The sequence below is a fragment of the Castanea sativa genome, chromosome 2 (assembly GCF_040712315.1).
Source record: "Castanea sativa cultivar Marrone di Chiusa Pesio chromosome 2, ASM4071231v1".
In the NCBI taxonomy this organism is placed as follows: domain Eukaryota; kingdom Viridiplantae; phylum Streptophyta; class Magnoliopsida; order Fagales; family Fagaceae; genus Castanea; species Castanea sativa.
This window is the reverse complement of record NC_134014.1, coordinates 10,798,496-10,822,264: the sequence shown is the minus strand read 5'-3', so window position 1 is coordinate 10,822,264 and position 23,769 is coordinate 10,798,496. Positions and strand designations below refer to the sequence as shown.

At 35.8% G+C, this 23,769-nt stretch overlaps 2 protein-coding genes across 3 annotated transcripts; both read left to right on the top strand.

Annotated features, from left to right (window-relative positions):
- Positions 1 to 889: 889 nt before the first annotated feature.
- On the top strand, positions 890 to 2,450 carry LOC142624104 (thioredoxin-like protein YLS8). The gene is made up of 2 exons (XM_075797609.1): positions 890 to 1,088; positions 1,851 to 2,450. The coding sequence occupies exons 1-2, from the start codon at positions 969 to 971 to the stop codon at positions 2,157 to 2,159; spliced, it is 429 nt and encodes a 142-aa protein (XP_075653724.1). The 5' UTR covers positions 890 to 968; the 3' UTR covers positions 2,160 to 2,450.
- Positions 2,451 to 6,311: 3,861 nt separating this feature from the next.
- On the top strand, positions 6,312 to 13,716 carry LOC142625727 (putative acyl-CoA dehydrogenase IBR3). Of its 2 annotated transcripts, XM_075799430.1 has the most exons (18): positions 6,312 to 6,479; positions 6,667 to 6,833; positions 6,912 to 7,052; positions 7,371 to 7,511; positions 7,671 to 7,802; positions 8,090 to 8,275; positions 8,546 to 8,623; positions 8,862 to 8,981; positions 9,409 to 9,507; positions 9,608 to 9,725; positions 9,860 to 10,125; positions 10,277 to 10,471; positions 11,436 to 11,578; positions 11,777 to 11,861; positions 11,943 to 12,152; positions 12,679 to 12,831; positions 13,031 to 13,135; positions 13,275 to 13,716. In XM_075799430.1, exons 2-18 carry the CDS (start codon positions 6,699 to 6,701, stop codon positions 13,464 to 13,466), a joined length of 2,499 nt encoding a protein of 832 aa, XP_075655545.1. In that variant the 5' UTR covers positions 6,312 to 6,479; positions 6,667 to 6,698; the 3' UTR covers positions 13,467 to 13,716. The 2 variants fall into 2 exon arrangements, with proteins under 2 accessions (XP_075655545.1, XP_075655544.1); XM_075799429.1 differs by lacking the exon at positions 6,312 to 6,479 and having other exon boundaries at positions 6,549 to 6,833.
- Positions 13,717 to 23,769: the final 10,053 nt, after the last annotated feature.

Genomic DNA, 23,769 nt, shown 5'->3' with positions numbered 1-23,769 from the left:
TTGAATTCAATTGATAAACCTTTTTTTAAGAAAAATTTAATTGATAAACCTAAGTGCAAAATATAAGAAAATGTAACTAAATTTTAGATTAACAAAAATGCTAAAGAAAAAATAATTTTTTATTTAAGAGTCTAGTAATTCAACTAGCACCAATTGTTATTTCTACTTTCTACCAAAACTCTTATCTTCAATTATAACTATTAAATTTATAATATATAAAAAATACACACAAAAAAAAATCTAATAATTTTCTTAACATTTTTCACAATAGTTAAATCAACAAACTTGAATTAACAAACTTTTACTTATCTTGTCTACTGCTAACCCCACATTTTTTTTTTACTTTTCTTGATTTTGTGAATCCGATCTGTGGTAAATATATAAGAATCGCAAATTCGAACAGTGTCAAATGATAACTAGTGGTTAAAAATAAGGTTTTTTTTTTTTTTTGAAAAATAATTATAAGATGCTATTAACCCGGTAACTTGAACTCTTTCTCCTCTAAATCCTCAAGCATTTTATACGTAAAAATAACTGTTTAGTACCTCATTTTAAACACATATTTGCAATTTTTAAATATTATACATTTTTTCACTTTTTTTTTAATTTTTTTGATTTTGTGAATTTGATTTGTGGTAAATTTATAAGAATCGCAAATTCAGTGTCAAACGATAACTAATGGTTAAAAATAAGGCTTTTTAAAAAAAAAAAATAATTACAAGATGCTATTAACCTCATAACTCAAACTCTTTCTCCTCTAAATCTTCAAGCATTTTGTACATAAAAATAATTGTTTAATACCTCATTTTAAACACATATTTACAATTTTAAAATATTATTTTTTAACCGGCACATGTTTTCCAAAAAAAATTGAATACTATTTATTCAAAGAGACGCACCAAACGGGCTAAATAAATAAGTAGCGTAGTTATTATTATCTTGTTTTGGTGAATCAATCGAGAGGGAGGATGTCGTACCTGCTACCACATCTGCACTCAGGATGGGCGGTGGACCAGGCCATCCTCGCCGAGGAAGAACGACTCGTCGTCATCCGCTTCGGTCATGACTGGGACGAGACCTGCATGCAGGTTCTTTCCTTCTCTTCCCTTTTTTTCATTTCAATTTTTATTTTGGGGAAAACCCTAATCTTTCTTTTACTAGTGGCGAAAAATTCATTCATCCTTTTTTTTAATTTTCATTATTTAACATAACCCATATTGTATTTCAGCTTCAAACTAGCTATAATAATTCATGGATCCCAATTTATTTCGGATTTTATTTATGGGTTTAGTTTTATTCAAGTTGAGTTTAGTATTATATGCATATATATGGATAGAGCTTGCGTTTCTTTTTTTAGAGTGTCTAGATAGAAACGTTTGTAATTAGGATTGACAACAGGTCGGGGCATAGAAATCCCGTATTGGGCTAGACAGGGCGGGGCGGGGCGGTGGTGAGGGTGTTAAGAGATAGATGACTGTTTTGGAGGTTAGAAACACACATTAGGGGCAGGGTAAGGCAAGAAAAATGCAACCCCGTCTCGTGGGTAGGGACAATCTGCACGGGGCGGGGAAATTATGTCATATCCTTCTTTGCTGGGCACAATAGTTTACTGAATTACATGCTGTCAGGTACTAAATGGGGTTAGTGGTTTGCTACTGAGACTTCACTATAGTCTATAGGTCAGCAGACAGCGATCAACGCTTTAAATTAATAGTCTTTTAGGCATCATCATTTGAAACAAAAATTGATTTTTTTTTTTTTTTGTGGCTTTTGAGGATCATTTCACTTGGCTCTGTCGTTATTCATGAGTATTGTATGATGATGGTCTAATCGATTGAGTTTATATTTAGATGGATGAAGTGCTGGCTTCTGTTGCCGAGACTATCAAAAACTTTGCTGTTATCTATCTTGTGGACATCACTGAGGTGCCTGATTTCAACACTATGTACGAGCTCTATGACCCATCCACAGTCATGTTCTTCTTCAGAAATAAGCACATTATGATTGATCTTGGCACTGGAAATAACAACAAGATAAACTGGGCTCTCAAGGACAAGCAAGAGTTCGTTGACATTGTCGAGACAGTCTACCGTGGGGCAAGGAAAGGTCGTGGTCTGGTGATTGCTCCTAAGGACTACTCCACCAAGTACCGTTACTAAGGCCTTGTTCAAGCTGTAGTTGATTTGGAGCATGTAAGATCGTATATTGAAAACCTGTTGCATCATATTACATTCTCTAGAAGTTGTTTGTTTGAAACCTGTAATATTAGATCTTGAAAACTTGTTGCTTGAAACTTTAATTCTCTAGAAATCAATGTTTTGGAGCTATCATATTCTTAAATTACAAGGTGTTTCACACCAGGTACTTTCTCTATACTTGATATGACTATTGCTCATGTATTGCTATTTGAATTAAATAATAGTTCCAATCCTGGAATTTTAAATCTGAAATCATGTAATTGATATATGAGTTTTTAAGCATAATCTCAGGGCTCAATAAAATGTCAACTAGCAGTGTTAAGCTTAAATTTAGGATGTCGATGGGCATCCGCATGATAATTGTTTTCAGTGAAGTAGCAATCTGTGTGCTAGGCAAGAGGTCTACCAAAAGAATAAATGATGGACTCGCAATGAGCTTGACGTTAAGCATATGCTGTAAAGAAATGTACAAATTAAATGTTACGTCTTATATGCATTGCTGAGTATCTTGTCCATCATGTCATGTTAAGTGGCATGCAACTTGCTTATGATGGATCTGTGGAAGTCTTTGTGTTGTCTTTGAAGTTAGGTTCTTTTGAGATTTTATTAAGGTGTATAAGTTTACTTTTTTGGGCCTGTTGATGTGTGTCTTGGACTTGCAACTTGATAGAAACAATTGGCATAACTTACATCTCTTCTTATTGAGTCACAACTATGCATGTTGTACTAATAAGTATTTAGTTTAGTATTGGGTCCCATTCTCTTGTGTGTGTGTTAGGTTTGTTTTAGTTTAGGTGGTGGTAGTTGTAAGGGTTCCTTTTCTTTTCTTGTGTGTGTGTGTGTTTGAGAGAGAGAGATAATGATCTCAGCAGCAGTTTGGTTTTCTAGACTATTTAGGCGCTTTTCACAGGTTTTCACAAAATTGCAGGAAAACTTTTGGTCCATCTGTAACAAGTGAACTAAAACTAGAAATAAACTGCATTTTCCATTTTGACTAATAACTTTCCAATTAGTTGGATGTAGGTATACTTTTATTCTTTTAGCCTTTGGCATTGCATCTGATACCATTTCATGATGATATTTTTTATGGCACCAAAGCCTGAAAAATGTTTTGATAACTAAAAATCATGTGATGGCAAGGAAGGGTTGTGGTCTGGGGTACTGGTACTTAGTCCTTGTGCTAGCTGTAGTTTATTCGAAGCTTTTAAGATCCTATCTTGAAAACCTGGTGCATCATATTATATTCTGTAGAAGTTATAGTTTGTTTGAAACCTGTAAATATTAGATATTGAAAACATGTTGCTTGAAACTCCAATCTCTAGAAATCAATTTTTTGGAGATATCCTATCCATGATTATGAGAAGTTTCGCATTGGGTGCTTTCTAGTTTCTACAATACTTTTTATGACTCTTGCACGTGTACATGGTATAGCTCTTTGAATTAAATAATAATTCCAGTCCTGGAAACTTAAATCCAAAGTCATGCAATTATATGCAAGTTTTTTAGCATAATGAAGTAAAATTTGGTTGTCAATGGGCATTTACATGATAATTATTCAGTCAAGTAGCAATCTGGATATCAACTAGTGAGCTGGATTGTAAGAGGTCTACCAAAAGACTAGCAAAGGTGTAAGAATAAATGGTGAGACTAGCAATAGGCTCAACTTTAATCATATGCTGTGAACAATTGTATAAATGTGGCGTTAGACGCATCACTGAGTATTTTATCCATTGTGTCATGTTAAGATTTGTGCAGTTGTGTTATGTTAAGAAGCGTGCAAGTGCGAAGTGTTTATGATGGATATGTGGAAGATTCTGCGTTGTATTGGAAGTTAGGTTTTTTTATGTTAAGGTTCTTTTGAGATTTAATGAAGGTGTTTAGGTTTTTTCCTTGGACTGGCAAAAGACAATTGCATAACTTACATCCTCTTCATTTTAGTTGTAGTTATCATCAAGTCAACACTGCACATCCTAGTAGTAAGGGTTTGTGTTGGGTCCCCTTCTCTTCTGATCCAGTCAACACTCTGCATTTTGTAGTAGTAAGGATTTAAATTTAGTTTAGGGTCTTTTCCCGTATGTATGTGTGTGTGAGTGTGTGTGTGAGGGTTTAGTTGAGTCTAGTTCAGGTGGTTGTAGTGTGTGTAAGGGTTTACTTTTCTTCTCTTATATGTGTGTGTGAGAGACAATGTTCTTGGCGGTGGTTTGGTTTTTTTACAGCTTGTTTGGATGGAGAGGACGGTTCAATCAACCTTATTTGGATATCTTTCAAGGGGACAATGGGATAGGAATATATGCGATCCCCTCCACTTCCCCACCCAATCAATTTCTTTGACCAACCCCTCTTTGTTTGGCTTTAAGAGAATGTCAGCTCTAGCCGTCAGCCCTTTCCTCACATCGCCCTTGGAATGCTTTTGTAAACCTTCACCCTATGGCAAGTGTGGTTATCTCGCAATGCTTGTCTTTACATCAGATTTTACTTCGCTCTCTACTTGTGTTCACAAGATTTTAATCTCAATACTAATGGTAGTGTTCTAGGCAATCCAGGCCAGATTTTCTGTTTTCTTGGGGACAACTACTAATAATGTTGACTGAACTCTAGGCAACCCAATATGGTCTCACAATAGTTTGGAATTTTGCGATATTGTAATATCATTTTAGAATCAAATTAGCCATTATCAACTCATCATTAACCTCTACGGGTCACTCGTCCTTGGGTCTCCCTACTCTTCTTGTTAATTGCTGGAAATTGATGACCGGTGATTGGATGGTGTATACACTATACACATCACGTATATCATGAAACAAATGGGTGTGATGATATGTTGGTTATGGAGGACAGATAGCAAATAGAATGCATGGTAGAATACTCCTTTTGTTCAACAAATATTTTGTATGGGACTGGAGGGATTTGGAGTTCCTACTATTTTACCCAAGTATCTACTGTATGAACATGCTTAACTTAGAGCATTCACCAGTAGCCTCGCTGCAAATTTAGCCAAATGAAGTGTACAATACTATTTTTACAAACTCATTTGTAAATACTCCTACATCAGACTTAATACACTATCTTTAAAATCTTATTTTATTTATTTTTTATTCTTCCTCTCTCTCTTCCTCTCAATCCAGCCCCACCTCCACCAAGCTCTCTCCTTTCGTACCACCACCCAAACAATCTATCAATCACAAATCACAAATCAACCACAACAAAATCAAACTGACAATCAACCCAAATCACAGCCTTAACCCACATGCAACCACAACCACTGATCTACCAACCCACAAATCGACCATCAATCTACCACTGTAGCACCCATGATGTCAACCATCAATCTACCACTGTAGCACCCATAGTGTCAACCATCAATCTACCACTGTAGCACCCATAGTGTCAACCACATGCAACCCAAATCAAAAGCTAATTTGCAACTTACCACTGCAAATAAACCCAAATCTACTGTTGAACAAATCAACACAATCTAATCTCCAATCCATGAATTAGTGGTGGTATAACACACACACACACTCAGAGATAATTTTTCTTTGGTTTGGCGATGAACAATACCTTGTCCGAATTACATTTTATATATATCAAGTAAAACCAATTTAAAATTTATTTAATTTTGCTTTAATTTTTCTTAATTCAACCAATTCTATAATTTACGAAAATTCACAATAATTTGGCCCCAAAAAAATTCAAAATCTTCGTAACATAATTGCAATACAAAATTTGTTTTGTAACTTAAAAACTTTCAAAAATTTTCTAAGGTGTCAACGTGACAAATGATGATGTTTTTATATGGTAAATTTGTTTTTGCAATGAAAAAATAAGAATAAACAAAAATGATGAGTTGTGAAGTACCAATACCAGTCTATAAAGATTGGTATATATTATTAGCCCCAATCATAATATATACCAATCATATATATTAAGATTATGATTGGGGTTAATAATATATACCGACCATATCATGTTTATCAAAAAAAAAAAAATACCAATCATATCATTTTTTTTTTTTTTTATGAAACCATATCGCAATAATTGATAACGTGAGAAATCCTAAATAAAAAAACAGTGTGGGTCAGAGTCTTGATCTTACGATATCTTCTCTCCACTTTTTTTTTTGAAAGCATATCTTCTCTCCACTTTATTTGTCTTTTGTCTATATATACGAAATCGGAAATTCTAAATTTATCATCGTCCAAATCCAAAATGACCAAATCAGGAAGGAAAAAAAAGAGAAGGAAAGAAACATCGGCTTTGACGCGTGTCGGCGTGTGATAGGTAGGTCTATAGAACTTAATTATGTCCGACTCTAATCGACTCCACTCGACATTTCCAAAGGTCCAACGTTCCTATCCAATCCAATCCTTAGCTCTCTCTCACACTCTCTCTGTTTCGGTTTCTGTCTTTGTCTCTGTCTCTCTGTGTGTGCGTTAATAATATATATGATTTGGTTTTCTTGAGAAAGGCGTTGAAATCCTCCAAGTTGGAAGAAGAATAATGGCTTCCCGTACATCTGAGATGGTAGCGAAAGTGGACCCAGCTCACGCCCTCGATCAGAAGGCGTTGTTGGCCTATGCCTCCGCCAACGTCCCTGGCTTCCCTCTTCATCCCTCTGATTTCACCGTCTCTCAGGTCCCCTCCATTTCTCTCTGACTCTCTCTCTCTCTCTCTGTGTTGGTTTTGATCCGATTTTATTTGTGGGTTTTATAGTTCGGGCACGGGCAATCGAATCCTACGTATCTGATGGAAGTGAGATCATCAATGGGGGATTCGGTGAAACGTTACGTTTTGAGGAAGAAGCCACCGGGGAAATTGCTTCAGTCTGCTCACGCCGTTGATAGAGAGTTTCAGGTTCTTTCTTTGTCCCAGCTTTTGTGATAAACAAAAACAAAACAAAACTGAAATATAAAAGGTTGCAATTTCGTTATTTCCTAGGATAAAAGAAAGTCAAAACTACTTTCATAAATGTCCATCACAACACACTTTTTTTTTATTACACCAAATATTAAGGACACTGCCCAATTTCATCTTGGTGGGTCATAAAAAAAAATGATGGGCGAAAAGTGTCTGCTCAGAATAGACGACTTTAAAGAAAATCAATGGGTTTTATTTACCAGGCCAAAGGTTAAGGAATGTTGAATTTGAAATTCTCAATTCTTGGTGGGACAGGTTCTCCGGGCGTTGGGCACTCATACACAAGTTCCAGTCCCAAAAGCTTTCTGTTTGTGTACTGACTCAAGTGTAATTGGAACTGCATTTTACATCATGGAGTATTTGGATGGACGCATTTTTGTAGACCCCACACTGCCGGTATGGCATTTTCTTGACTACATTGTGTTTCATGATCAGTTTGAAACAATAACTCTTAATGTGTTGAGTTTTCACTTGTCAAATATAGTACTTGGATTTTTGGTGCAAATAACAATCAGCTTGATGGGTTGACTTGTATGATTGTTTCTGTTCCATCAGGGTGTATCACCTGATAAGAGGAGGGCAATATATCAAGCAACTGCAAAAACTTTAGCTTCTCTACATTCCACTAATGTGGATGCCATTGGTCTCACAAAATATGGGCGCCTTGACAACTATTGTAAACGGCAGGTAATGTTCTGAAATTTTTAGATAATCTAATTTTATCTATATGTATATTGTACCTTGACATGTGTAATTTCAAATGCAAAATTCTCACAGATTGAGTTGAAGGTGCGTAGAATATGACTACCTGCCGCTCAATTCTAATAACAAACTTCATGCATGATAATGTACTAACGTATTGTGTAGCAGCTGTTTTGTATTAATCACATCCATGAAAATTTGTGAAAGCTCCTAACTAAACGCAGGGCTATCACCCAAATTTTTACTTTGTATGAATTGTATGCTTGTTTTAGGTAGAAAGGTGGGCTACACAGTATATAGCTTCAACTGCTGAGGGTAAACCTGAGAGAAATCCAAAGATGATTGAGCTTGCTAATTGGCTACGGCAACACATTCCTCTTGAAGATTCTTCAGGAGCAACATCAGGCCTAGTTCATGGAGACTTTCGCATTGATAATCTTGTATTTCATCCCAATGAGGTTCAGTATTTCAAAAGCCTTCACTGATTTAAATACATATCTTTATCCAACCTGATTTCAGAATTTGTAATTTCATTCAGTCATCCACTATAATCAGTGTATGTTCTGTTTTACAAATTAAGAATTTCAAAAAATATTTATGGTTGGAATAGAAATACAAATTTGTTACTGTTTACACTTTAGTTGACCCTTAATGTGGTCAAATGATCATGTACTAACAGCTTAGATATTCTGGGTTGCACATCTACTGAGATATGCTTAATGGTGCAGGATCGAGTTATTGGCATTCTTGACTGGGAACTGTCTACTCTTGGAAACCAAATGTGTGATGTTGCATACAGCTGTTTGGTAATTAAAATTTACAGACTTCACTTATTTGCATGGAGTGCTATCTCTATACTTTGTGTTGTATTTTTTGGTCACATGTCAATCTGTTCTCTTTTAGCCTCTGATTTGAATGTTTTGGATACTTCTGGTAGGCTATTTGATTTTCTTTGGCACTAGTAAACTAGGCTGATAATGTAACTACATTAGGGTTAAGTGTTCACTAAATATTTCAAGTTATCGTTTTTTCTTTCCTTGACAGCATTATATTTTGAGAATTGGGCTTGGAGATGGACAGCAAGGTGAAGGTATGGAACTTGCTGGAATTCCAGAAGGCATTCCTTCACTGGCAGAATATTTGGCAGAATACTGCTATGCAGCTGTAAGTCACATTGATAAATTTGATTGAATTGAGGTCTGTATTCTCATTTGTCCAAAATAACTTCCTCTTATGAGGAAATTCAGACAATCATTAAGAGATTTGTTTTTGTTATTATTAAAATCTTCAAAATAATGTCAGGGATTGAGGAAGACAATAAGAATACTCGGTGCTATGTAACTAACTTGATCTCATCATTTCTTAAGGCCTTTTATGAGTTAAAATGCAGTGTCTAAGCTATAATCTGATCGAATAGGACTGTATGATGTATTGCAATTCCATACCTTGCTAGTCAACTAATTTCATTCCCCTGTATTGGCTATGCTACTGTTTGCCTTCCATGGCCATCTTTTGTAGTCTCGTAAAATATTGTACCAGGCAATCATACACTTTGTTTTTCACAATCAATGGTACCACATTTTCAATGCAGAGAAAACCATGGCCTGTTGCTGAGTGGAAGTTTTATGTTGCCTTTTCCTTGTTCCGTGGGGCATCAATCTATGCAGGAGTGTACAATAGATGGACTATGGTATATTTTCAAATGTTATATATATATAAATAAGCTTTTTGTCATAGGAAGTGAGCTCTGAACACATCAGGATAATATCTGCTTTACCATGACAATGCAGGGTAATGCTTCAGGAGGTAAGCGTGCCCAACTCACAGGGAAATTAGCTAATTCTTTTATTGACTCAGCATGGGCATTTATTCAACGACAATCTGTGCTTCCTGAGCATCCTCCATCTGGTAGCTATACCAATTAATGAACTTTTTTGGCCTTGAATTTGCACAATCTTTAGCATGCAGATAAATTTCCTTCCTAGAGTATTTATCTACCCAAAGCTATTCTCTAAGGATATTTTCTTCTTTCTATGGATCAGTTCCAATTGCAAAACAGTATTTGAAACTATCTGGTAATGAGAATGAAAATCAAGGGCTTTCAAGTGGAGTGGGGAGGTTTGTTCCTAGTAAAAGAGTTCAGGAATTGAGAAATAGATTGATCAAATTCATGGAAGATCACATATACCCCATGGAAAGTGAATTTTACAAACTTGCTCAGTCTTCATCGCGATGGACAGTTCATCCAGAAGAGGAGAAGTTAAAGGAACTAGCAAAGAAGGAAGGCTTATGGAATTTATTTATACCTGTATGTCTTAATTTCCCATGCATACATTCTATATTTATTTTTACTTTTTCAAAGTCTAGAATTCCTTCCTTATAAATTAGTTGTTGAAGATAATATTTTTCTGAATGAATGACATTTTGCTTATTCCTTTGAGTTTGTGTACACTGTGCAGATTGATAGTGCTACAAGGGCAAGAAAACTGATTTTTGATGGGAGCAACCATACTCTCCCTAATGGTGCATATGATCAGTTACTGGGTGCAGGCCTCTCAAACCTTGAATATGGATACCTTTGTGAGATTATGGGTCGTTCCGTTTGGGCTCCACAGGTGTTTAATTGTGGTGCACCTGACACTGGAAATATGGAGGTACATTAAACTTTCAGATTCTCTAGATTCACAAATGATTTTTAGTGTTGTTACCACATCACACCTCCTCTTTTGTTTGAATGAGATCTTGAGATTCTGTGAAAAATATCAAATTAGAAAGAGTGATGATCATTTCGCAACCTTTGGGACGTAACTCGTAGTTGTGGTCAGTTGGAGAATCAAATGTTTTGTTGATTTTTAGATTTGTAAAATGATTGATATGGTTTTGGCCAGTGAGATTGCCTACCAATTGTGGTGTTTTGTCTTTAGATCCTTTGGCTTACTTGGGTTTTACCAAGAAGTGTGCCAGATCTTCTTTTTGGATGGAGGAATTGGTTGGGGAAACGCTCATTTGATATTGGAATTTGACATTGTTATGTTTGATATGGTGCATTTGGAGGGAACACGATAACTGCATGTTTGAATATGTGGAGAGCTCAACAAATCAACTTCTTGTCTCTTTCATTGGCTCTTCATCTGACTGGTCTCTGGTTTGGAGACTCACAACTAGTGATTCTCTCCCGATGTTTATAGACTCTCTTCTTTCTTGTACATAATTTTTCTTACTTATCAAAAATATATATATTTATTGATATGGTTTTGAATTTTCTTGCAAAATATGAATGCTACCTACAATGCATGTTTCGCTTGATCTGGTTACAGCAGTTCTTTTTCCTTTCGACTTCCTAGACTTTCTGAATTTGGGAGTGTCTGTCTTTAGGAATAGGCCAATACATATAGTGTGTATTTGATATGGTTTTGAATTTTCTTGCAAAATATGAATGCTACCTACAATGCATGTTTCGCTTGATCTGGTTACAGCAGTTCTTTTTCCTTTCGACTTCCTAGACTTTCTGAATTTGGGAGTGTCTGTCTTTAGGAATAGGCCAATACATATAGTGTGTATTTGATCTATTTTCTCTTTTGAATAAAAGTATTAGAAAAAAATTCCTTTTCATTTTAGGTATTGTTGCGTTATGGAAATAAAGAACAGCTACATGAATGGCTTATACCTTTGCTCAATGGTAAGATCCGATCTGGATTTGCAATGACAGAACCACAAGTTGCATCTTCTGATGCTACCAATATTGAGTGTTCTATTAAAAGGTAGTGTGCAGCACCTTTGTAAAGGGAGTATTCTGTTTATCAAAATCATTTTTTTCAAGTACAGGGACTTTGTTTCCCAATAGTCATCCAAACTTCTTCTGTGGATATATGGGATATAACTATATGTGGCACATGACAATTTTTTTCAGAGCTTCTGCTTTCAATTTATAAATGACTGCTTGTTAAATCCATGTGCAGAGAAGGAGATACATATGTCATTAATGGGACAAAGTGGTGGACAAGTGGGGCCATGGATCCCAGGTGCAAAGTTCTCATAGTCATGGTTAGTTCTTGTTTGGCATAGCATGAAAAGTCCAAATTTCCATTCATGTAGTTAAAGGAATGTTATCTGAACAATATCCAGGGAAAAACTGACTTCAATGCCGCTAAGCATAAACAACAGTCTATGATCATAGTGGATACCCATACTCCTGGAGTACACATAAAGAGACCCCTAATGGTGTTTGGCTTTGATGATGCACCTCATGGGCATGCAGAAGTATCATTTGTCAATGTACGTGTGCCAGCAAAGAATATTCTATTGGGAGAAGGACGTGGATTTGAGATTGCCCAGGTATAGTTGTTCAATGCCTTCCCTGCTGCATTATGAATTTGTGTGTTTTTTGGGTTGAGGGGGGGTTTCCCCTCTCATAGGTGAAACCCAAGGCCTCCACTTTTAAGATCTTGGCAAACATGAAACAGTGGTTTTTCAAATTTATTTGTCTTCCATATATTTCACAACAAATTGCATTTCCTAGGGAACGTTGAAACTTCTATAAATTTCCATAAACATCGACAGTTTTCTCTGTTTTTATAGTGCATATCAGTGTAAGTGCAGCAAGCTTCTTGGTCTTAAACCAAGAAGAAGAAAAAGGTTTTGTTTCTGACATTCATATGCTGAAAGTAGAAATGATTGTTACTTGTCATATGTAGGATTAAAACCAGGTAGGTACCCAACTCATCCCCTGGCGCAGATGTGATAATTTGATTGATGGTTGTGTTTCATTTATTGAAATTTGAAGAGTTTACGTGACATTTATTGAGCTGCTTCTTGGTGTACCAACATGGATATCTTATATTTGGTACTGAGTTGCTTGCAGGGTAGGCTAGGACCGGGAAGGCTGCACCACTGCATGAGACTGATTGGTGCCGCTGAGCGTGGCATGCAGATGATGGCTCAGAGGGCTCTTAGTAGGAGAGTGTTTGGAAAGTTGATTGCAGAACAAGGTTCATTTATTTCAGATATTGCAAAGGTAAACTCTATTATAGAAAATTGAAAAAATTTGTAGCTACACATCACAAAATATGAAATAATAATGTAAGCTAAATCAATAATACAAAAACTAGAAGTACTTGTGCTGAACTAGTGGTCCACCTTGAATCCTTATATTTTAGATTCTCCTCCTAGCTGCAGTATTATAGCAGTCTTCTTATATTTGCTCTTTGATTCAGTGTCGGATAGAGCTAGAGAAAGCCAGATTGTTGGTTTTGGAAGCAGCTGACCAACTTGATAGGCTTGGAAACAAGAAGGCCCGTGGGATAATTGCAATGGCCAAGGTAATTGTTGGTTGTAAATTTATTTTTTTGTTTGATAATTATTGTTGTTTGTAATATGAATTGCCGGAATCCAATCTTGGCTTATGGTTATTTTGTTGCTGAATTTTCTTTTAAAGTGGTCTGGTTGTATGTGGAGCAGGTAGCAGCCCCAAACATGGCATTGAAGGTGCTTGACATGGCAATGCAAGTGCATGGTGGAGCTGGTTTATCTTCTGATACCGTTCTAGCACATCTTTGGGCCACCGCAAGAACATTACGAATTGCAGATGGTCCAGATGAAGTCCACTTGGGTACTATTGGCAAGTTAGAACTGCAAAGAGCTAGGCTTTAAAGGTTTTGAACTTTGAAGTGAATTTCTCTTGGGCAGATTTTTTTTTTTTTTTTTTTTGCTTAATTGAAAATATAAAAGAAGAGAATAATCAATGGAAAAGGACACTGTAATTTATCTCTGGAAAGGCAAAAAATGAGCCTAAAGTTGAATGAATCGCTTGGTGATATAATAATAACCGAATAATATACAATGGTGCATTTGGATATCTGGATTTGGACCTATGAATAAATTCAGACACCTTGTTTGTATAGTTTTAAAAGATCAATAATTTGAACTTTTAAAATCTTTGGATTTGAAATGATATCCAAAATTGACGATGGATTTGTAATCAAGGAATTACAAATCTATTGATTAAAATCCAAATCCAAATTTAAGATTCCAAATGCAACTTTACAGAAATAAATTTGAACTTTCAATTCAATTTTAGTAATTCCTTTACTTTTTTCTTTTTAGAAATCATTTAAATATTTTTATTGAGAAGTCTGTATGCACAATTTTTCTTATATATACTCTCCATCTAAAAATAATAATAATAAAAAAAAATAATTGTGTACCATATGTGGTACCCAAACCCAGTGGTACTCCCTATGGGGGGAGGAATTTGAGCTCCCAATTTAATTGTTGGTATGTTTCCTTGCACTCCTACTAGGTATGGCTTCAAACGTTGCTTTGATAACCCAACTCTCTCACCTTTGCTCCTCCCACACCTAGTCCGTATACTTCTCTCCTTCCCTCTTGTTTTATTACCTCCTTGTGTTTCCCAACCCCCTTTTCCATTCATCTTCCATTCCTTTTTATAGTCTCCCCTTAGTGGGATCCAAATAATTGCCTTGCATCAATTCCCATGTAGCTCCCACTTCTGCTTAGAATTCCTAAAAAACTAGTCCCTTTTGAGGATTCTCTTGATACTTGCATCTGACGTCGAATAGCACTCGCTAGCGGGTTTTTCCAAGATACTAATTATGCTTGGGGACTGACTTGAGAATTCTACTCTCCCTTTCGACCAACCCTGACCAACTTGTTGGTACCGGGCCTAGCCCAGTCCAATTAGTAGGCTGCCTTCGAGTGCCAATCTTATGTCATTGTACTATTGTCATTGGGCTAGGCCTATCCTAACAACGTTGGGCCAGTATTGGTTACTGACCCCAAGTTCCTACACCATAAAATAACCATCTTTTTTATATTAGAGTCTTAAGTCTCAATGCAAAAAGTTATCATTGTTGCACCAATTTGAAGGTGGTATTAAATATTGTAAATACTAAAAATTGTTATTTAAACTCTCCTACCAAATGTGCTCTTCTTGATTTGATTCCTATAGGGAAAGAAGGTCAATTTTATCAATCAAGTCAATGCAAGTATAAACCCTTTTAGAAAGCATAACTGTTGAATAAAACAATAGAAAAATTAAAGTTTTTGCTAACTGCTAATCACAACTTATGATAACCCACACAGTTAATCTTTGTTTTGGTGCAGCCCCTCAGATTTTCACCATCTATTGGAGAAAACTAAGTGTCAATATGATGAAGACCACAAAAACTATTTCACTGTTGTGGAAAATGGTGTAATAATGTGATCCTAGAATTCCTTTTGTTTCTAATGTGAAAATTCGATCATGTCCATCTCCAACGGACTTTGTAACCCTGAAAATAAAGATAAAGATGGAAAAGTGTTTGCTGAAACTGATTTAATTTATCTGGGCTTAGATAAAAAAAATATCAAGGGAAAAAGAAAAAGAAAATGTGAAACTCCTTTTGTTTCTAATGTGAAAACTCGATCATGTCCATCTCCAACAGACTTCTTCTTTTTTTTGTTCAGAACTATCTCCAACAGACTATGTAACCCTGAAAATAAAGATAAAGATGGAAAAGTGTTGCCTGAAACTGATTTAATTTATCTGAGTTTAGATAAAAAATATCAAGGGAAAAAAACTAAAGTGGTGGTCTATAAGGAGCCCAACTCAACCAGGCAATGTGATGAGTAATGCACCGGCCCGTTATCCTTCCAGTATTGAGAGCAAGAGGTCTTCGCTGCTCTGTGAGACCAGCCTCACGCAGTACCCTCTACTTTAGGAACCAAGTGACCCAGGCCTTCACACAAATCACAAGGTCCATCTCTCAACTTGGAACGGGCGGACCAGATAATTGCACAGACGGGTCCTGTTTGGTGAGCCGAACCATTATCCCACCACTCTGATGCCCCTACTCAGGTTATAGGTTGACGCTACCCAACTCGACAAGTAGAAATCCACGTGATGCCTATTACAAACTTATGTAGAATCTATAATCTAAGCGGTGTGAGACAGTAAACAATAGAATGAGTTGAGGCATGATTGGCTATATGAACACTAGCTCCTCATTTGAGTGGTAAGATTCACCTAAGAGTTTTTTAATTTGGGTTTGTTTGTTGCAATTTTTGTTGTTCTTGGATGTACAAAGATAGATTGTTGCTCGACAGATTTGTTATAGGATCACAACTGAGAGGATGAAACTCTAGCTACTTTAACATGGAGGACATGACGTTGCGAATGGTCTCAGATAGCTTTGATAATTCTGTGAGAATCTGAGATGTCTTATTCTAATGACCCATTACCGAAAGTTGAGGAGGAATCAAATGAGATGCACCCTCTACCTCTAGGTGCAAAAATTATACTTATGTTAATTATAAAAAAAAGATGACAGAAAGTTGAGAAATAAGTAAATTTTTGGCCATTTGAGGACTTCCTAACTGATGTGATAGGTTGATTCAACCTTAGTTTGTTTGGTCGTGTTGCCATAAAAACCAAGCTTTCATCACATCCATCTCACAAACCTGGGCATCCATCTCGAACGGCAACTCGAGAATCTAAGTAACAGAGAAATGAAGCTAAAGGCTATTCAGATTGCACCCATGACCACCCATGTATAACGAATTGCTTGGCAACCCCAATTGGTTGAAAACTTGAAAAGGAAGCTACAATTAATTGTTTGCCACAAATCTTGTAGTTAAGGGGTGCTTCTTAGTTTCGATAGAATTTGGGATCAAATTCTTTTTTCCCATTTGTTACAGGATATACATCATAAAGAAAAAAACATTACGAATTGCATGGTGGAGCTGGTGTATCTTCTGATACCGTTCTGGCACATCTTTGGGTCACAGCAAGAACGCTATGAATTGCAGATGGTCCAGATGAAGTCCACTTGGGTACTATTGGCAAGTTGAAACTGCAGAGGGCTAGGCTTTGAAGGTTTTGAACTTTGAAGTGAATTTGTCGGAGCAGGATCATTTTATTTTTTCCTTAATTGAAAATATAAAAGAAGAGAATAATCTCAAGGGGAGAGGGCACTGTAATTTATCCATAGTAAGGCAGAAAATAAGCCTAAAGTTGATTAATTTATGGTAGAATGTATCTCTTGGTGAAATATAATAACTGAAACTGAATAATACAATGGTGCATTTGGATATTTGGATTTGGGTGTGGATAAATCCAAATCTCTTGTTTGGATAATTTTAAAAAGTCAAGGATTTGAATTTGATCAAATCCACCAAGAATTTAATAAACCTTTAAAATCTTTGGATTTGAAATGATATCTAAAATTGATGGATTTGTAATCAAGGCATGACAAATCTATTGATCAAAATCTAAATCCAAATTTAATAATCCAAATGCAACCTTGTATAAATGAATTTGAACTTTCAATTCAATTTTAGTAATTCATTTACTTCTTTTCGTTTAAATCTTTTTTTATTGAGAATTCTATAGGCACACTTTTTCTTATATGTACTCTACATTAAAAATAACAATAACTAGCCTCATCACAAGTGTCCGCACGCGTGACGAGGCTCTTCTTTTATTTTGAGTTTAATGTAATTTTTTAATTTGATTTTATCTATTATTAGTGAGGTTACACAAGAAGGATTTTTTAAGAAACTAAAATTTATTATTTGAAATGGAGTAAATTGCTGGGTCTTGTGTGTGCTAGTTTTTAGGGGGAAAAAAATGTATCGAATGTGCGTAAGATATATTGAAATAGTGAGTGTGCTAATTTTTTGAAAAAAAGTTTCTCTAGTAGTTTTTTTAGTTATTTTGATGAATTACAATTTTGACCCCATTTTTTTATTTTTTAAGAATAAAATTATCTAATTAGATTAGAAGTATTTTTGACATTTTTTGAAGTCATAACTCACTTTTTGAATTCTTTTAGTATATAGAAATTTTACTTGCAAGTAATGCTAGGTACATGTAAAGTTTCACAACTTTTATTATAACTTATCATGTGATGAAAGTTATGAACTAAATTTGAAACTCCCTCTCTAAAAAAAAAAAAAAAAAAACAATTCCCTATATATGCTAGGGACGCGTAAAGTCTCACAACTTTTATTACAACTTACCATAGCAAATAGTGAAAGTTGTAAACCCACCATTCAAAAATTGCCGTGTGGCAAGTTAAGTTTTTAACATTTTCCTAGAATTGCTCGTTTCTAGTGTAAAAATTCAACAGACTTCGTAACCCCAAAATCAGTTATCTGGGCTTTTGATCTTAAATATCCAAAGAAATGTTAGGGACAATAAACTAAAAAGTGGTGGTCTAAGGAGCCCAACTCAACCAGGCAATGCGGGCCAGATGTACACCAGCCCGTTATCCTTCCACTGTTGAGAGCGAGAGGTCTTCGCTGCTCTGTGAAACCAGCCTCACGCAGTACCCTCTACTTTAGGGACCTTGTAACCAAGGCCTTAGCCCAAATCACAAAGTCCAGCTCTCAACTTGGAACGGGCGGGCCAGGTAATTGCACAGACAGACCCTGTCCGGTGAGCCGAACCATTATCCCACCACTCTAATGCCCCTACATAGGTTACAAGTTGGCGCTACCCAACTCAGCAAGCAGAAATGCACGTGATGCTATTATAAACTTATGTAGAATCTACAATCTAAGCGGTGTGGGACAGTATACAACAGAATGAGTTGAGGCATGACTGGCTATATGAACACTAGCTCCTCATTTGAGCGGTAAGATTCACCTGGAATTTTTGAATTTGGATTTGTTTGTTGCAATTTTTGTTGTTATTGAATGTACAAAGATAGCTTGTTCCTCAACAGATTTGTTATAGGATTACAGCTGAGAGGATGAAATTCTAGCTACTTTAACATGGAGGACATGAGGTTGCGAATGGTTTCAGATAGCTTTGATAATTCTGTGAGAATCTGAGATGTCTTATTCTAATGACCCATTACCGAAATTTGGGGAGGAATCAAATGAGACGCACCCTCTACCTCTAGGTGCAAAATTTATATTTATGTTAATTATAAAAAAAGATGACAGAAAGTTGAGAAATAAGTAAATTTTTGGCCATTTGAGGACTACCTAACTGATGTGATAGGCTGATTCAACCTTTGTTTGTTTGGTCGTGTCGCCAAAAAAACCAAGCTTTCAACACATCCATATCTCACAAACCTGGGCATCCATCTCGAATGCCAAATCAGGAAGCTCAGTAACAGAAGTTGGATTACTAAGAAATGGAGTTAAAGGCTCTTCAGATTGCACCCATGATCCGTGTATAACGAATTGCTTGGCAACCCCAATTGGTTGAAAACTTGAAATGGAAGCTACAATTAATTGTTTGCCACAAATCTTATAGTTAAGTGGTACTTCTTAGTTACCCATATTCAACAGATCGATTTGGGTTCAAATTCCCTTCTTCCATTTGTTACGGGATATACACCAAAAAGAAAAAATCCTTTATGTGAAAGAGAGATAGTATGATAATAAATAAGTTTATATACACCAAAATTTTCACAATTGTTTATATGACATGTTGTGATTGATTCATAATAAAAGTTTATTTGCATTAAGTTTTCACGTAAAAAGTGATTTTGATCAAATCAAAATATACCACCTAAATAAGTCATTAAAAAGTTGTTGTAACAGTGACCATGATAATAGAGGAGGAAACTCTTATAGAATAGTAAACACAGCTAGAAAATACAAAGTAGTACTTAATATTCTGCAAATACAAAGTACAGAACTGCTATTTGGTCTATGCTACTTTAGTATTACACGAGGAGGTTTTTTTTTTTTTTTTTTTCTATGAAGTACTAAGGTAAAAAAAACACAAAGAAAAGCATAAACTAGCATAGCAGTCCATAATCACCAGTCCATCACAGTTCAGCGAAAAAGAAGAAAAACAAGAGATCAGTGTGCATATGCACACAAGGATAATGAATCAGGCTGCGACCCCCTGAATCAGCGGTTTTTCTTAACATCAATATAATAAGTCACACGGACAGTTTGGCTAACTTGTACCTTCCAGACCTCTGGTGGCCTACTTGGTCGGCCATAGAAGTACTTGTCTATCATAGCAAACCCTTCCTTCCCAACCTTTTCAAGCTCTGCCTGAGAGTGAGAGCGAGATGCCATGCTCAACTTAACACTTAACACCACAACAAATCTACAAAGCAATAAGTAATAAACTTTCTCTTTGCTTTCCTATACTCTAAAGGTTACAGGCGAAGCCCCATTATATAGAAATCACACACAACAGAGTGCCCTCTCCTCTACCAGCCTAGCTAGCTTCCCCACCTCATGGACCCACAAACAAACATTTTATTCACATCTCTATTCTTAACAATGAAAAAGAAAACAAACTTGGCGGGTCATTCCTCTCTCCGTATGTTAAAAGTATTTAGTATTCTCAAAAAAAAAAAAACTTGGCGGGTCATTCTTTTGGGGAAGGTAGAATCTTCATAGATTTATTTCAAGGACAACTCTAGCTTGTCTTCCTTTCTGATTGGCCAGGTGGTCCAAGGTATCTAAATCAACGACCATTTTTTTTTATAACAAAGTCAACGACCATCTAGAAATACGTTTAGAGAGATGTTTTATTTGGTTTTCTTCGCGTGGATGCACTACAGTTTATTAAATTCTCTAGTAAGTGCAATCATATGGATTCTTAAACTAGCTTCTCTTCGTTTCTGATTGGCCAGGTGGTCCAAGGTTTCTAAATCAACGACCATTTTTTTTTTTTTATATAACAAAATCAACGACGATCTAGAAATACGTTTTGAAAGATGTTTTATTTGGTTTTCTTCGCGTGAATGCACTATAGTTTATTAAATTCTCTAGTAAGATTGCAATCAGATGGATTCTTATATATATATAAATTGCAATCATATCGCTATCTCTTAAAAACTTGGACAGTTCCATTGCCCGCAAATATATGCTTTCAAGTGTTTTTTTTAAGAAAGATATGCTTACAAGTTGATTGTAATTAGTTATGCATTAGGATGAGCTACTTCTCACTCTAGGTGAGTATTTTTCTCTCTAGGGAGAGATTTTCTTCTCGCACTTTGGGTGAGGAATAGTTAATTCTCAGTGCCTGTTTGCAACTTTATTCAAGTTTAGTGGGGTCTATTTAGTGTTTTCCTATTCACATGATGGATTCGGATTTTATAAACAAGTTGCAAAGTATAACTTTGACGGAGGAGGAGGGGGAAGTCATTAAGGTTGGGGTCCCACAAAGGGAAACGATGTTGGAAAAATGTTCCCTTAGTTTGTTGGGGAGGTTTCTCACTACACGAGCTTTCAACCAGCATGTGGCCAAGGATTTGCTAAGGTTTGTGTGGAAGATGGGCTCGGATTTACACATTGTTGACGTGGGGGATGATCTTTTTCAATTCAAATTTTCAATGGAGAGTCAATTGCAGTGGGTGCTAGCAAATGGTCTGTGGAATTTTGAGGACCACCCTCTGGCGTTACGACTTACGAAGATGGGAGAGAGGTATGATAGCCACTTCGGTTAGATTCACTTCAATGCTGATGTGGGTTTAGGTATAGGGTTTACCTTTTGATTTGTTAGTGGAAAAGGTGGGCAGGGATATTGGTAGTGGTTTGGGTGAAGTACTGGAAGTTGATTTGAAGGCGTTTTCGTTTGACCAAGCTCGTTTTATCAGAGTAAGGGTGGAGTTGCCATTGGATAAACCATTACGTCGAGGAGGAGTTGTCACCAATCCTGAAGGAGATAAGGTTTGTATTGGTTTCAAGTACGAACGTTTAGTTGGGCTTTGTTATCAGTGTGGTCAGATTGGTCATGAGGTTAGGGATTGTTTTGTTCAAAGGGACCAAAAATAGGGTGTCTTCCTTATGGGGAGTGGTTGAAGGTGGGGTATCATAGAAATAATGGTAATACAAACAAAGCAAGACGTAACCCGGGGCGGTGGGATGATGATGTCCAAGCTGATCAAGGGAATCGGGGTTCTTCACAAAGGAAGATAAATGAGCAGAGTTATCTAACAATTGGATGTGGAAGTGAAAGGATATCTTCAACGCAGGTGGGTAGTTTACCTAAAGGTGGTAGTTTCGATGGTGCTCCAACAAATGGTGGTGTTATAGTCGAGAAGGTTGCAATCTTGACTATGAAGAATCATGTTCTTGTTTTTGAGGAGTTGGTTATGGAGACTGATTGTGCCATCCAAACCAATTCAGAGTTTTCAAATTCAAAAACAATTTTAACTGACTGCGTGCCAGATAATAACGTGATTTCCTCCGACTTGATTGAGATAGTAGTCATGGATGAGGATATTGTCATCCTAGCTTAATCGTGACTTAATGGGGAAACAAAGTGAGCAAATATCTCCACCGATTTTTGAGGTATCAAAGAGAGGTTTCAAGGTTGGTTGTGGTAACGTGATAGGAAACAAGACTACTAGCAAGGGCCAGCCCAAAAGAAGTGGTAATATAGATAAAGGTGTGGGTCAATCCTTGCATAGCCCAAAAAAAGTTGAGTTCGTGGAGAATTCTACAATTGGAAGCTTGAAGCAATGATGAATTGGAAGAGGCTTACCACAAGACCTCAGACTCTTATCAATTCTTCAATTGTTGACATGGAGCTTGGGCATAACAAGAAGCAAGAAGAAAATATGAATAAGGAGGCTACAAGTGTTAAGGGAAAAAAGGAACATAGAATTGTGGAGAATGAGCAAGGTGTTGTGTCAACTATGGGATCAATAGAGGTTGTAGGGCAACCATGCCGGGCATGAAGACACTTCTAAGTAGGAAAAAAAAAAACTCATCACGTTGATGTCCATGTAAATCAAGAAGGTGTCGTTTGGCATTTTTTAGGTTTTCTGGGCATCCAAGTGAAGATTCATTTTTTCTTACAGTAATTTGAATTTTGAAGTTTTTTCTTTGTTTCTTACTATGTAATCGTGCTCTCTAGCATATGCTAGTGATGCAAAAGAGAAAAAAGGGGTCATATGTCCTTAATTCTCTTCCCCATTGTATTTTTTGTTCTCAATTAATAAAGTCTACTATCGTTTCCTCTTCAAAAAAAAAGTTATGCATTAATAATATAATACATAAATTCTTTGCTTATATACATATTTTTTGAGTTTAAAAGTGAATGATAAATTCTAGTTATCTCAATTAGTAATTTTTAAAAATATATATAATTTTATGTTTTCTCTCATCAATTTTTGTTCTCAAAATCACCGTAACAATATAATAATTTTTTTCCCCTTTTTGTTCAAACCTTTATCTCTCTCTCAACCACAACCGAACCATGTTTTGATTAAAATTATGCAATTATGCAATTATGCAAACTCAAAAGTAGATTTTTCACAAGAAATAATATCTAGGTAAATGATTTACACTAATGTAAAACCCTCTATTATTAAACAAAAAATAAAAATAGTTGTTTGTTTATTTTTCTACCCAAAGATGGAGCAAGATAATATTGAAACTACAATTGAAAATAGCAAAATAAATTTAAGAGAAATTAATGGAGAAAAACAATAGGGATTCAATGATCCACCTAACTAGAGATTTAGGCACACATAGTTGTGCAAAATAAATCCATAAAAAAACATGTTAAACGTCTAAAAGAAGTAAAACAAATTAAAAATGAAAAACATTCTAGGGTTTTCCCTCCTCTATAACCTCAATCTCCTCCAAAAGAAAAAGTGAAAATCTCTTAGATTTAAGATGTGAGCCTTGATTTAATTTATCCATTATTTGTTTCCAACCCACATTTGATTTGACCTAAAAAACAATATTTTCTAAATTTGTAGTAAACTACAAAGTTGTAGATTTTCAAGTCTTCTTTCAGTAACCACAAAAAACAGGTCAATCAGATATTTGTGAAAGAAGTAATGGCAAAAAATACTGAAATAGTGTATGATGTGTCCATATCAAGATTTTTCCATTTTTGACTTGAACAAATTTCTTTCTTCCGCTTTTTATTCTTACACGGTTTTGACTTATTTAATACTTGAAAAAAATACCCCAATTGATCTTGACCACTGGATTCTCTTAATTACATGTCTACATAATT